This window comes from Culex pipiens, chromosome 3 (assembly GCF_016801865.2).
Source record: "Culex pipiens pallens isolate TS chromosome 3, TS_CPP_V2, whole genome shotgun sequence".
In the NCBI taxonomy this organism is placed as follows: domain Eukaryota; kingdom Metazoa; phylum Arthropoda; class Insecta; order Diptera; family Culicidae; genus Culex; species Culex pipiens.
Window position 1 is genome coordinate 43,109,900 of NC_068939.1, and position 14,236 is coordinate 43,124,135.

The 14,236-nt window shown below is 37.3% G+C and overlaps 1 protein-coding gene across 6 annotated transcripts in view; it reads left to right on the plus strand.

Moving 5' to 3' along the window:
- Nucleotides 1–405: 405 nt before the first annotated feature.
- The window catches only part of LOC120412391 (uncharacterized), a 35,131-nt gene continuing 21,300 nt past the window's right edge, over nt 406–14,236 (plus strand). For 5 of the 6 annotated variants that reach the window (XM_039572832.2, XM_039572835.2, XM_039572836.2 and 2 more), the window contains exons 1-2: nt 407–687; nt 9,885–10,041. In XM_039572832.2, the coding sequence (XP_039428766.1) occupies nt 489–687; nt 9,885–10,041 (356 nt within the window). In that variant the 5' untranslated portion in view covers nt 407–488. Of the gene's footprint in view, nt 688–9,884; nt 10,042–14,236 lie in introns of all 6 variants that reach the window. The other variant, XM_039572833.2, reaches the window with a different exon arrangement.

Genomic DNA, 14,236 nt, shown 5'->3' on the forward strand with positions numbered 1-14,236 from the left:
ATCCGCTAAAATTTTAACAATTCAGCTTATTTTTGTGACTTAATTTGTCACTTGGCATGATCGTCTAAAACAGCCAGTTTGTATCAATTCGCTGTATTTTTTTCGAAAATAATATGCTCCTAAACAACTAGATATCGCCACCGACCCAATTTACTCTCGAGCCGAAGTCTGACTTTTCGAAATAAACAAAGCCACGCGCGTGCGGCGTACTATTTTTAAAAGCGCGCGCGTGAAAATTCGAAAACAAGCGCGCGCGCATCTGCCAAAAACCGGGCGGGAAAACAGCCACCCTCGCGCACCTTCGGGGCCAACTCGGCGGAAATCCCGAACCATGACAGATCGTCGGGTCCGCGCCAGAACCAGGGGACCGAAAGTATTTTTAAGCGAAAATTTTCAACCTTTTCGATCGCGGACCGCGCTCAGTTACGAGCGGACCTCTGACGGGAGCGGAACTTGACCAAAGTCCCGCCCAACAGCCCAGAACAGAGATGATCTTCTCGCGGATCAGAAGTCTAGTGGCACCGCTGTGCTGTCTGTTGGTTGTGAGTAGTTTACTGGTAGCGGATGTAGACTGTGCAAAAAAGGCGGCGGCGCCCCCCGCGGCCGACACCGCCACGATCGAGGAAGTCTCGGCGAAACAGTTGGAACGGATACTAGAGGATAAGGATTACGTCGCGGTGTATTGGTGTAAGTGGATGGTTTGAGTAGCTGGTTCAACGGCATCCAGGGGAACTCCAGTGTGTACCGAGTGTCGCCGGCCAAAGTGCCCAGGAACCAATTGGTGCCATAAAAGGAAGAAAAGGATTTGCCTTGCTGCCAACTTTGGCAGTGAGTTGTGTGGAACAGTGCTTCAATGCGTACACCGCTTCCTTCCCTATGGAATGACCGTAGTTCAGTTCAGTGTGAATACCCTAGAGAAGAAAAGGCATTGCGCAACCGGAATTATAGAGAGCTGAATTATTTTTAAAAATAATCGTGAAAACCGAACGGTGATGAGCGAGGGAAAAAACGGCACGAAACCAGAGAGAATGAGAAACAGTGTGTGCAGAAAGTGAATGAATGGTGATTGGAAAGAAGAACAAGCTAATTGACAGCTGGCACGACGGTGAAGGAAAAGCTTGGACCGAATGCCCGGCGAGCGAGCGGTCAGCAGTTTGTGGAAGCATACGTCAAAGCCAGTTCGAAGACCCTGGCCGTATGCTCCCAGGACATTCCTGACCTGACGTCGGTGCTGCACCCAACATTACACAATATTGTGCAAACCCACCTCGCGAACCCAACTCTCAGCATGATTGTTTCCCCGCGAACAGTGTCTCGTATTGTTCGGCAGTGGCCGCCGATGCTTCCGAATCTAGACCCCGGTCCCGAGTGTCTGCTACCGTATCTTCTGCTGCTGTCGCTGCTGTTACAATACAATCAGAACAAAGTGTACAAAAATAAACCACCTAAAAATTCAGGATGCTGAAATAATTCGAACAGAGACGACGGCCACCACAGCGCAAACACAGCGAACGACGACGACACGGTCAGGGCAGCTGTGTAGGACCGTTCGTACGAGAGAAGCAACCAGCACGGGAGAGGAGGTTAAACCGACACGACACTCGACACTCGGCTGCTCGAACCACTGCTCGAGTAAGAGAGCGATGGCACGGGATCGGGCAGAGCAAGAATCCGTGGGCAAGTTCTAGATCGCCGGCAGATATTGAAAGCAGTAGGTGTGACTGGAGCACGGCACGTGGGCGGATGTGGAACAAGTGTGCCGAAGGTCGTCGTCAGGTGGGATCGACTGTAAACAGACGTCGTTGGGCAGTGGAAAGAGTTTTGTTTGTACGTGTGAACTTGACGCTCGCAGGGTTCTCTGCGTTACATCAAAGGGCAGGAACGGTAGCTAATTGCACGTGAGTGTAAACATTTGCGGAAATTGCCTCCCAATTGACACGTTGGGAGCAAGCAAAGCTAGACGAAGTAAAATGGAATCAAAAAGATGTTGTTAAAATTACCTTTAAAGAAACGAAATAATACGTATAGCTAAGACTCAATACAGAGATGCCTAAACAAAGTCAATTCTCGAAATCGTGAATTGTATTCATGAATTTGAAAACCACGGAGGAATATATATTCACGTTTATAGTGCAAATGCACCATACTCATGAATAAATTTCTTCGTGTTGAGGACCACGAACACAATCCACGATTACGGGAATTGATTTTTTCTGTGTAATTAAAAATGCTATTTGTTTCAATACTCAAACTTTTCAACACTTTACTGTGAACCTTGAATTTTCCAAAGATTTAAATTTCTCACATGTTTATTTATGTTCAAGTTCATTTCTAATTTATGGTGCATGTTTGACATATTTTTCAAATCACTTGTGTTTGTTTGTCACATTTCAAGCAAAATAATGTTAAAAAGCCGAAGATAAAGTTTCAACAATCTGTCTATCCTAGTTCAGACGCTACAAAACATTTTTATTTCCAGAATACATAAGGGATATTTGTAAACAACGTACAAACAGTTGGCTCTTATTATTTATTTTCAAACAATGGCTAAGATAACAAGAGACATAAAAATCCCACAAAAATCACTATTTTTAGCTAAAGGTTTCAAATAATTAAACCTCTTTAGCCTTAAACATGAACCTCTGAAGTTTATACACAACAACTGACAAGATTTGTCACTTTTTTTAGTTTTTTTTTAATAATGCAAATAAGTTTGACAAAGAAAAAAGTGACGAACATTATTTACGCATACTATGAAAACAAATGTCGGGGTTCAGGTAGTGCCGTGAATCCTCGGTAACCGGTTTGCCAATAGACGCTGTCGAACAATTGTGGATAAATGTATTGACCCTATTCATTCAGGAAATTTGTAAGTCTCAGTTGATAGAGGAAATTCTCATTTGTTCGGCAGGACTAAAAAAACAGGCTAAAAAAAATTTAAAAAAGGATAAGCCTTCAGTTTTACATCAATCCTTTTTTATGTATTTAACTGTTTGAACAAATTATATGCAACACTTTGGTAGGAAACTTGCTTGCTCACTTCCTACTGAGCAATTTATCACTAGCTTTCAGTTGAAAACGTCTTTTAAGAGCTGCAATTGAACTTCAAAGTGTTGATATGCCAACGTGAAGAGTTCCACGGAATTACATGCGGGTTGTCTAGTACACAGATTGATATTACACTAAATCTGAAAAAAAATATATATACAGTCGATTAATTCTTCAGTCACTTCAAACTGCATACTTCGATTGGCTTTATTCCTCGATATTTTCTCTTGCTTGAAGGATCTCTTCCTCGACGGTCCCTTGGATTCTGTTTGCTTTAAAAATCTCTTCCGGTTGTCAATATTGTCACTATCTCATGGCTTGCATAGACATTTTTCTTTGCGAAACGAAGCTTTGAAGGGTGTTTGACATTAGTTTGTTTTTGTTTGCTGGACGTTGCCATGATTCTCTCCCATAGCTGGGTACCAAGAAAAACATATTTTCAATCGAGTCTTCATTTTGCATCGCTCTGTAAACTGATGATTCTCTTCCTGGACGGTCCCTTGGATATTGACAACCAGAGAGTCGACTGTATCTCCATTTTCTTTATACTACAAATACTTTTGTGATAATTTGTCAGTAGCATGCCAAATGCAGCTTTTCTTTCGACCCTACTATTTTTAAGGACCTTAATTTTGACATTTTCTTTCACTAGTGAAAGTAGTACTTTTGAACAAAAAACTTCATTTCAAGACTATTTAATCCTGAGCAGCAAAACACTGCCTCCAAATTGCCTGTTCCATGATTGCGGGATGTTATTGTGCCTCCCACGATTGTGAAACACTTGAACTTAAGTGATATTTAAAAAAAAAGTTTTCAGAGCATGGATAAAACATCACTAAGCTTGAGTTTCACTGGTTGCAGTGTGTGATATAATTATTTTATTACAAATATGTACTCCTGGAGAGATCCAAAATTTGTTTACATCTGTAAGAAAAAAGTGTTCCGAATTTGTGGATTTCAAGGATAAAAGTTTTTCTTCAAAAACTTGATATAAAAGTTAAAATTTGCAGTTGTTCCATACAGCATTCGAAAGATCGCAAGAAAAGCTTTCAAATGAAGGTAAAAGCGAATCATTAAGTTCACTTATCGATTTGCTATGATTTTTTGAACATTGGCCGATCCGTAAACTGTTCAGAATATGAGGGATGACTGTACCATATACTGAAACTGCTAAGAATTTCCCTGTTTTTTATGTGACTTTTTCCTTCAGCTAATTTTCTCGTTTCAATTAGTAAAGTAAACATTATTTCACTATAAAACTAATATAGCATGTAGCAGTATAAACTGCACAGCAAATTATTTATACATTAACAACGTATTACAGCTCACGACATTTCCAAACTGTTGGTTGTTGCAAAAGATTTGTTTTAATGTCGAATTTTTAAAAGTAATTTGCTAAAGCTATGAGGAAAAATCGAACCAATCCAAGATCTCCATGGAAAATTTTAAAGTGCTTCAAAAGTCACTTCAAATGCAATGGAGAGAACTCAAGTTTTTAATATCATATATAGGCAAACAAAAGTATAAAATTTCATCCAAACTGGAAAATCTTGAAACGACCTTTATAACAAAACGATGAAAATCTAGAAAAATTACAAAAAAATTTCAACTTACATATATTAGGGTACGTTATCCATTAGTGGACCCCTTTCCTATAGTGGACCCTCTGAAGGTTTTTTGATGAAAAATTCAATAAAATCACAATTAAAAGCGTGTTTTTGTCTACAAATCTTTTATTTGGCATGTTCAGCACCATTTAAAACAATGTTGACTGACATTGACGTGTCCTTTCCGCCAAAATAAGTGTTTTGAGTTCGACATCTGAAATCAGCAATGGCAACTAGCATTTTCACAACAAACAGCATTTCCATTTTATGACTGAATTAACTATCCAATCATTTTTTCACTGATAATTTCACTTCAGTAAGTCAAAATAAAGCTTAAGGAACTTCACTGAAATAAAACGATGAACTGCTCAATTTCGAGCAAAATTAAGGGGGTTCAATATGGGACAAGGAAAATCCTAACTATTCCAAAAGGTGACCTGTTGCTTTAACTTACAAAAATGAAAAAAAAACTATGTATTTAAGCAAAAGTTTTTCTTAAACATACAACCTAATTGCTTATATTTCAATCATGAGTATAAATATGCGATCAACACTTTAGTTAATTGAACTTAACTGAAGCATCATAATTGAAGTTTGAAATTATATTTTATAATAATAAATCAATAACAAAACTTTTTTTGATAATAACATGCGTGGTTTTATCAGCAACTGTAAACAAATCTATTGTTTTGTTTTGGTCAACTATTTAAGTAATAAATATGGAAAAAAATGCATCAAAATTACTTTTCTTAATCGTTTTTATGTTTACAGTGTTTTTGACACGGTTTCTTCAATATTTTTCGGAAGTAAATGAGTTTAAAAGTCTATTATTTGTAAGTTGTTTTAAGCCATATCTGTTAACAAAATTTATTTGTTAACAGTGAAAAGTTAGAAAATGCCCACATTCGTTCTTTATATCTATTATTAGACCCACACAATGCATCAAACATCAAATATCGTTTAAATTTGATAAAACAACAACAGTTTTCCTATAGTGGACCCGGGTCCACAATCGGATTATGGACCCGGGCCCACTATAGGAAAAGGGGGTCCATAACTGACAAAAATATTTTTTTTTTCAAACGGCTATTTTTCTGCACAAAAGCCAATAATTGTTCAAAAGACTTTAGATTTTATTGTGTTGAACAAAGGGTTATGAAATAGTGCTTAAAATATTGAATAATTGTGAAAAATGCTCGTCGACTCAACTAAGGAGGTCCACTTATGGTTAAAATACCCTATTACCGTATTTAACTGCATGGCATTATTTAAACAATGTTTCAAAATAGTCACACAATTGTAAAAAGCATGCCCAATCAACTTCTGGCTTCATCTCATTGTTCTAATATAAACTAAAAATCAGATAATAAACGATAACAGTGGAAAATATATGCACTTTTTCGTATAATGTAGCTTTATTTTTGTTAAATAGTGCAAACACGCTTCAAAAGGTCTAAATTTACAATCTTTTGATGCAAGTTTTTTGACATTCCAAGATTTAATATTTTTTTATGTGGGTTAGGCCATTGCAAATATTTTTTAAAGTTTATGTCCCTCGACTCTGATCAAAGTCGAGGTGGCCCCCCAAGGGGGGGGGGGGGGGGGGCAGGGGAGGGGGATCAAAAAAATAAAAAATATAACAATTGCATTTTAGATTGTTTTCAGTTGATAAGACTTCTATTTTCATGGAAATTTAGAAGTATTTTGGAAAAAAAATTTTTGCACCCCAGACCATTTTTGAAGGAGGGCGACATAAACTTTGAAAAATATTTGCAACGGCCTTAAATACAAGTTGAATAGTATGTAGTTCTAACAACTGTTTTTTACTGAAAATGGTTTAACAAAAAATACTGTAACTATTGTGCATTATGGTTGCACCTTGGATGCTATACTTTCTCTAGAAACGAGCTAACAAAGAAAAGTACTTCATTTTCAAACAAATTGTTTAGAAAAGAAGAATGGGCGGATTTGGTCCAAGGATGTACACGAACGGGACCAATTTATTCGAAAAAACTCCCTAAACCACGGGGTTCAAAAGTTACAAGCTGTAAAAGTTTGAGCATTTTGGGTAAAATTGTACAAAAAAACGTATTTTGCTATTTCTAAAATCATTCATAAAATCTCTATTTTATTATGGATTTCGATCCGCCTGTTGAGAAAAACAACTCAAAAATCCTTCCTTCAAAGAGAGTTTTTTTTTAAATATATTTTCAATATTTTAATAGATATTGTAAAAATAACTTGTTTCTCGCCGAAAGATGATGCGCCGATTTTGTTGTCATTAGACAACGCTCCTCCAATTACACCTCATAAATCATGCTGCACGAACCCACGTGGTCCGAATCATCTCGCACTATTCTGACACAAATGGTTCAAGGTCTTGACGACGTTCCTTCAGATCTGACTAGGAACGCCTGCGCTGCTGTGTCACTACGACAGAGGGAAATCCCTTCCCACCCCAATTTAAATAAAGGGCGGGTGCGGGTAGGGGTGTCACAATTTTGGACTCATCGCGTGAAAAACTCGTGTTACTCACGAGCACGACCGCACAGCGCTGCCGTGCCTTACTCACACAGAGTTAACTTATCCTAATAATAATATTAGACTGCAAACTGCAACCAGTGGTGGATTCCTCTGAACGTGGAATACGCTACAGAGCTCGACTGATGACCTGAATTTCTAGTTCGAGCTGCTCGACTCGACTTTGCGGCGGTTGACACGACCGCGAAGACCCTTGATCGCTTCATCGCAGCAGAAGACTTTAGTCGGCTGAGTTTTATTTTTAAAATCTGACTTTGCCATCGAACAAGTGTGGCGGGGGGCGGGTCTCACATTCCACAAGAAGACGACACACGGTATTGTTTGTGGGCCGGGTTTTACAGGTGAATTTGGGGTGGACAAAGTTCTAAATTGCATTTTCGGGTAGAAACAGTGCTTTCATTCAGGATTCAGATTTTTTTGGCAGTCTTCTATCAGAAATTGCATAGCATACATTTTGTGTGACTGTTCCGCGCTAATTAATGAGAGTGAAATTTTTAATTCCTATTTGGCAGCTCACTGAACTGTTGAAACCCATTGCCCGAAGCATGGCCGTTTACAACGAACGTTAGTCATGCAGCATCCAAGTCTGCCGACAGCACAAAACTGACACAGAGGTTAACTTCCATTATTTTGTTGTTTCATTGTCTAAAAATACATTCTTGAAGCAATTTCTCCACGTCAGACAGTACGTCAGCTTGTAGTCATACACTGGAGACGAACCATTCCAAAGTCAAAAGTTTATTTAAAATAAATATAATTATTATTACAAATATCCTTTTACGAAAAAAATCTTTGTAAGATATTCATTAGAACGAAGTTTTAATTTGGTTTATTATTTATCTCTTTACCAAAAGCTAACAATATTTGATTGATGATGGTTTTGATACTTTATAAGAAATAGGAAAATCGTCGCCAAAAAAACACGATGTTTAGGGTAATGTTAGAAACACATTGATGATAGATTGTAAAAATACTTTCGGCAAAGCAACATTATATCAGTTGGCGAAAAATTATGGCAATGATGAAAGACTCTAAAAATTTTGTATGCTGAAGTGACCGCAATTATCCAGAATTAAGAAAAAAAAATTCATTTGAAGTTCGAATTTGGCTTTATCGAGAAGTACACGGAGAAAAATCACTTTCTAAAATTGTGAACAAACATTCATGATATTGAGAACCTCAAACAAAGAGCTCAAATTAAATGCTTATCATTTTAGGAAAATTTACCATGAAATGTGCAAACTTTGTAGGTGGTCCCGTTTTTGATGAACGCTTGTTCATGATTTCTGGAACTGAATATTCTCCGTGTAAAATTTTTTCTAATCCTCGTCATAATGTAAAAATCATCAACAGCTTGCAAAAAAGGTGGAAATTTCCGTACAGAAAAAACTTTTCCCGGCATGGTAGTTTACTGCCCCTGAACGCATTAATGTCCCATATGTATTTTCAGCACTTTTGAGTTATTTATACAGTTTTGTTCAAAATCGTTTGTTTCAGAAAAGAATGCAACATCCAGTACTTTGTTCTAGAAATCAGGAAACATGTTTTATCATATGGGACATTTATGCGAACATGGGCAGTTTAGGTGTAAATCAACGACTGGGCATCAATGATTGGTTCATAGCTTTAAAGTACGGGACATCCCAAATCCTTCAGATTGTAATCACCTTGCAGTGGTTTCATAACTAGAACACACAATTTGAAGACGTCCCTTAGTCGAGAAGATTACAAGCTTTTCATCGCTCTCATCCGTCAAAACTTCAAACATCGCGCTGAAAACACACGTTGATTGTTTGATCCCTGGCGATCGGCTTGGCCACAGCCGAAAAACGCTGTGTATCGTTCGCCGACCATCTCTGGAAATATGAGCTAGTTGGTTATTTTTACCGCGCACTCGAACTCATCTAGCAATTTCGCTTTCGAAACCCATTAGTCCAACTGGGTCAAGTTATTGGGTTGGGGCTTCTAAGACACGCAGCAGCATACATAAAAAACCAACGACGACCTGACGCACTTATTCTTCGAAGATTTCGGCGGGAAACGCTGCCCTGCACGCGCTGCCAGAAATTCTGTATTTTTAATACAATAAGGAAGCGATACAGCACGCGCGACGATGAAATTAAACCTGACGTCTCTCTCCTGGTAGATTTAGCACGCCGCTGTCAGCCAAGAAAAAGAGCGCAAAAAAAATGGCCATGCAAATCGCGCGCACAACTCGAATAAATGACTTTCGCACCGCCAGGAGACGCCACCACCGGGCGGAAAGGATTGCCACCCCGCGGATATTTTTAAAACATCCCAGATAATGTAGAGTGGAAAGCCGCGCGAACCTAAGCCGCAGACAATCGGCGAACACCTATGAAGCTGGGAAAACTCTGTCACAACGAGTGTGGAAAGCTGTTTTGACAACCGTGTCATATCCGGTTTGGCGCCAGCGGGATTTGCGTAAAGAGTGGACATCCAAAGCGGCGACTACCGCTTGGAAGAAGCAACACAAACAGTATAATTAGAAAAGATAAGGGAAGATCAACGCCCAACAGCTCAACAGTTAAGAACAACAGCACCGTAATCACTGGACAGCTCTCTATAGATTCCAGGTTGCCACCAGCAAAGATCGTCTTTCGCTTCTCTATCGCTAGAAACAACTGCCCTAACCATTTTTCCCCCTGTTGCTACCCGAAATTCCAGACGCCCGTAGCTGTACGACATGCGACACAGTATTAGCCGAACTCGAGCACATTGACGACGACACCGACTCGTTCGGTGTGGACTTTGTCAAAGTAAATGACAAACGACTAGCAAAGCAGTATGGTATCACGAAATTCCCCGCCCTCACCTACTTCAGGTAAGCAAACAGAAGAGTTGTAGCCTACTTGTAGATAATGCTCCATTGAAACTATTTGGGATATCCCAAAAACAAATTATAATATAGCTTAAACTCGATTATCAAAGTTTCAATTTTTCGACGTTCAAATTCCCAGTTATTCAAAATCAAGCCTGGAATTATGTAATCCAATATGGTGCCTTGGTTGGTCCAAATCTGGGTACCCCCGGTGCTAACCTCTGAAATCAAAGATTGACCCATCACTATGCTAAATTCGAGATCTTTCTGACCACGGGAACCCCTTCATGTGTTTTGGGAAAAATCATTAAAATTTATGAAAGAAAGGAACTGTTTCAGTTTTATTACCTGCAGAGGGCGCAATAACTGTCCGATACTTACCAATTCTAAGATACAGGATGTTCATTAAATTTGGAACAACTTTCTCGAAGATACCATATTTTTAGGATTTTCCCACAATATTATTGGCCAAAAATACCAAAAATGACCATACAAACATCAAGCGATTAGAGGGATGGGTTCCCGTAGTCAGAATGAGCTCAAATGTGGACTTTAACCAAGTGATGGATCAATCTTCGATATTAGAGGGTAGCACTGGGAGTACCCAGATTTGGACAACCCTAATGGCGCCCAATAGTATATTCCGAATTTTTTTTGTGCTTCATTTGACACAATGGATTTTCCATAAGGACGTGTTACATAATGGACATTTTGCATAATATTCAGCCATTCCACGTCAAAAAGGAAGTCTCCAAATCAAAAGTGCTCCGATTTGCCTCAAATTTGGAGTGGGGGTTCTTTGGCCCAAATAATTAGACCCGTATTTTTTTGTTTGGCGATTAGGGTGCTCCTATCCGAAATAGGGTGGTCCAAAAAATGGCATTTTTCGTCGATTTTCGCAAAAACCACATTTTTAAAAAAATAATATCTCCGGAACTGCTGAACCAATTTTAGAGCGCCACAATTCAAAAGAAAGGTTATAAGTTCGGCTTTTAAAGAAAAATATGTTGTTATCCAAAAAAAACTAGATGAATATTTGAAAAGGTCCTATGAACATTTCATTTGCCGTTTTCAAGGTCTCGGGACCAAAGAGCCCATGTCTGAAAGTATTTTTCCCTGATTCCATGTAATATTTTACATAACATATAAAAAAATTGCGGATATCCATTAACACGTTTCAGAGATATGATTTTTTTAACATAAAAACTGGGTTTTTCGACGCGCCGTACGCAAAAATGCAAAAATGACGAAAACGGGTAAAAATCAACTTTTTTCACTAAAACTGCGATAACTTGAAAATTTCAGCGATGACCTATACATGTCTGGGTACCAAAAGTTGCGTCTTTCAATTATGAAAATTTTGGTACCCAGACATGTATAGGTCATCGCTGAAATTTTCAAGTTATCGCAGTTTTAGTGAAAAAGTTTATTTTTACCCGTTTACATATATGTAAAACGGCAAAAATGTCAGAGGGAGTTTGAGCACACACTTAAACTTTTTTAAAAAATCTGTTTTCAGGGCAGCAAAATATTACTTTTCATCTATTAACAAAACAAATTTGAAGACATTTGGTTGTAGCTTTGCCGAGATATAGCTATTTGAAGTCAGCAGTTTCAAAAAACGGGTGCCACGATATCTCAACATTGCTTCAACCAAATCAGCTCAAAATTTTGGTGAAGACTCGTTAAACCGGTCTCGTGTGCATGACGAAGGCCGATTTTCAAAAAGTTTATTTTAAAAAAAGAAAAAAAATATTTTTCTGTTTTTCATATAAAAAATCGACAGATTTTGATTTTTGTATTTTTTGAAAATTCAAAATTTTAAAATCGGACTTCGTCATGCACACGGAATATTTCTTGGGAGCCTTCACCCAAAATTTCAGCCAATTTGGTCCCTCCCATCTCGAGATATCGTGGCACCTGTAAATTAACTTGGTGTTCAGAGAAAAACGCTCAGAAAGTTAGACAGTTTGCTTTGCGCATGGCAAAACTCTGAGCTTAAATCGTCTCTAACTTAGTTAAATCATGAAATACCTTCATGAAACTTTCAGGAGTGTTTGAAAATCATCTTTTAAGTTGAATTAATAAATTTTCTGTAATATGAAATTTTGTGATTTTCTTTATGCATGTAACCCCTTAATGGATATCCGCAATTTTTTGATATTTTATGTAAAATATTACAAGGAATCAGGGAAAAATATTTTCAGACATGGGCTCTTTGGTCCCGAGACCTTGAAAACGGCAAATGAAATTTTCATAGGACCTTTTCAAATATTCATCTAGTTTTTTTGGACGTCAACATATTTTTCTTTAAAAGTCGAACTAATAAAACCTTTCTTTTGAATTGTGGCGCTCTAAAATTGGTTCAGCCGTTCCGGAGATATGATTTTTTGAAAAAATTGGTTTTTGTGAAAATCGACGAAAAATGTTATTTTTTGGACCACCCTATTTCGGATAGGACACCCTAATCACCAAATACGGGTCTAATTATTTGGGCCAAGGAACCCCCACTCCAAATTTGAGCCAAATCGGAGCACTTTTGATTTGGAGACTTCCTGTTTGACTTGGAATGGCTGTATTACTAGATATTTTTGTTTTGTGCTATTAGATTTCCTCACTTCAAAGAATTAAAAATGCATTGTTTTCTTTTATTATTTTAACCGATAACAACGGTTTCTTTTAGAGATTATGATTTTGTTGAAAAATTAACTTTCTCAATTTGTTCCCCTTTTTTAATATTTCTCATTAAAGCATTTTATAGCAATTTTCACACTTTTATTTAAAATTTAGATTAAAAAAGGGAAAATCTATTAAATGCTGTACATTTTTTAGTATTTTTATTAAGGTTTTTGACTGCTTCGATGATTAGGTAAAATTCAACTCAACGAAGGAAAAATTTCTTAAAAGTTTTATGTACCTTTTGATTTTCTGTAAATTTTCAACAACAGAGTTTTTTTATTTAAAATTCAAACTTCAATTATTTAAATAATTAGAATAAAGTTAGTTATGCTATTTTTTCTTCTTTTATATAAAATTACTCCTAAAGAAGAGATAAACATTTTACTCTTCTCTAAATATTTTGTAATTCCTTCTTGTACGTAATTTTTCCTTCTTTTTATGGATTTTGAAACTCAACTTTTTTTTTTAAATTTGAAACTCAACTCAAAAGAAAGATAGCACCAACTCATCTTCCAAGGCTCGTGGTTGTAACTTTTGGAGGTCCTGGTTAATAACGGAGTAGCAACTGCGGGTGGGCACATATGGGTAATTCTCTACCAACTCACACGAAATCGGGAAAAGTTGCCCCGACCCCTCTTCGATTTGCGTGAAACTTTGTCCTAAGGGGTAACTTTTGTCCCTGATCACGAATCCGAGGTCCGTTTTTTGATATCTCGTGACGGAGGGGCGGTACGACCCCTTCCATTTTTGAACATGCGAAAAAAGAGGTGTTTTTCAATAATTTGCAGCCTGAAACGGTGATGAGATAGAAATTTGGTGTCAAAGGGACTTTTATGTAAAATTAGACGCCCGATTTGATGGCGTACTCAGAATTCCGAAAAAACGTATTTTTCATCGAAAAAAACACTAAAAAAGTTTTAAAAATTCTCCCATTTTCCGTTACTCGACTGTAAAAAATTTTGGAACATGTCATTTTATGGGAAATTTAATGTACTTTTCGAATCTACATTGTCCCAGAAGGGTCATTTTTTCATTTAGAACAAAATTTTTCATTTTAAAATTTCGTGTTTTTTCTAACTTTGCAGGGTTATTTTTTAGAGTGTAACAATGTTCTACAAAGTTGTAGAGCAGACAATTACAAAAAATTTGATATATAGACATAAGGGGTTTGCTTATAAACATCACAAGTTATCGCGATTTTACGAAAAAAAGTTTTGAAAAAGTTACTTTTTGCGTTTCTCTTTGTTTCGTCGTCCGTGTCTGTCGCGGGTGACCATGAACGGCCATGATCGATGACGACCAACTTTTTTAAAACTTTTTTTCGTAAAATCGTGATAACTTGTGATGTTTATAAGCAAAACCCTTATGTATATATATTAAAATTTTTGTAATTGTCTGCTCTACAACTTTGTAGAACATTGTTACACTCTAAAAAATAACCCTGCAAAGTTAGAAAAAACACGAAATTTTAAAATGAAAAATTTTGTTCTAAATGAAAAAATGACCCTTCTGGGACAAT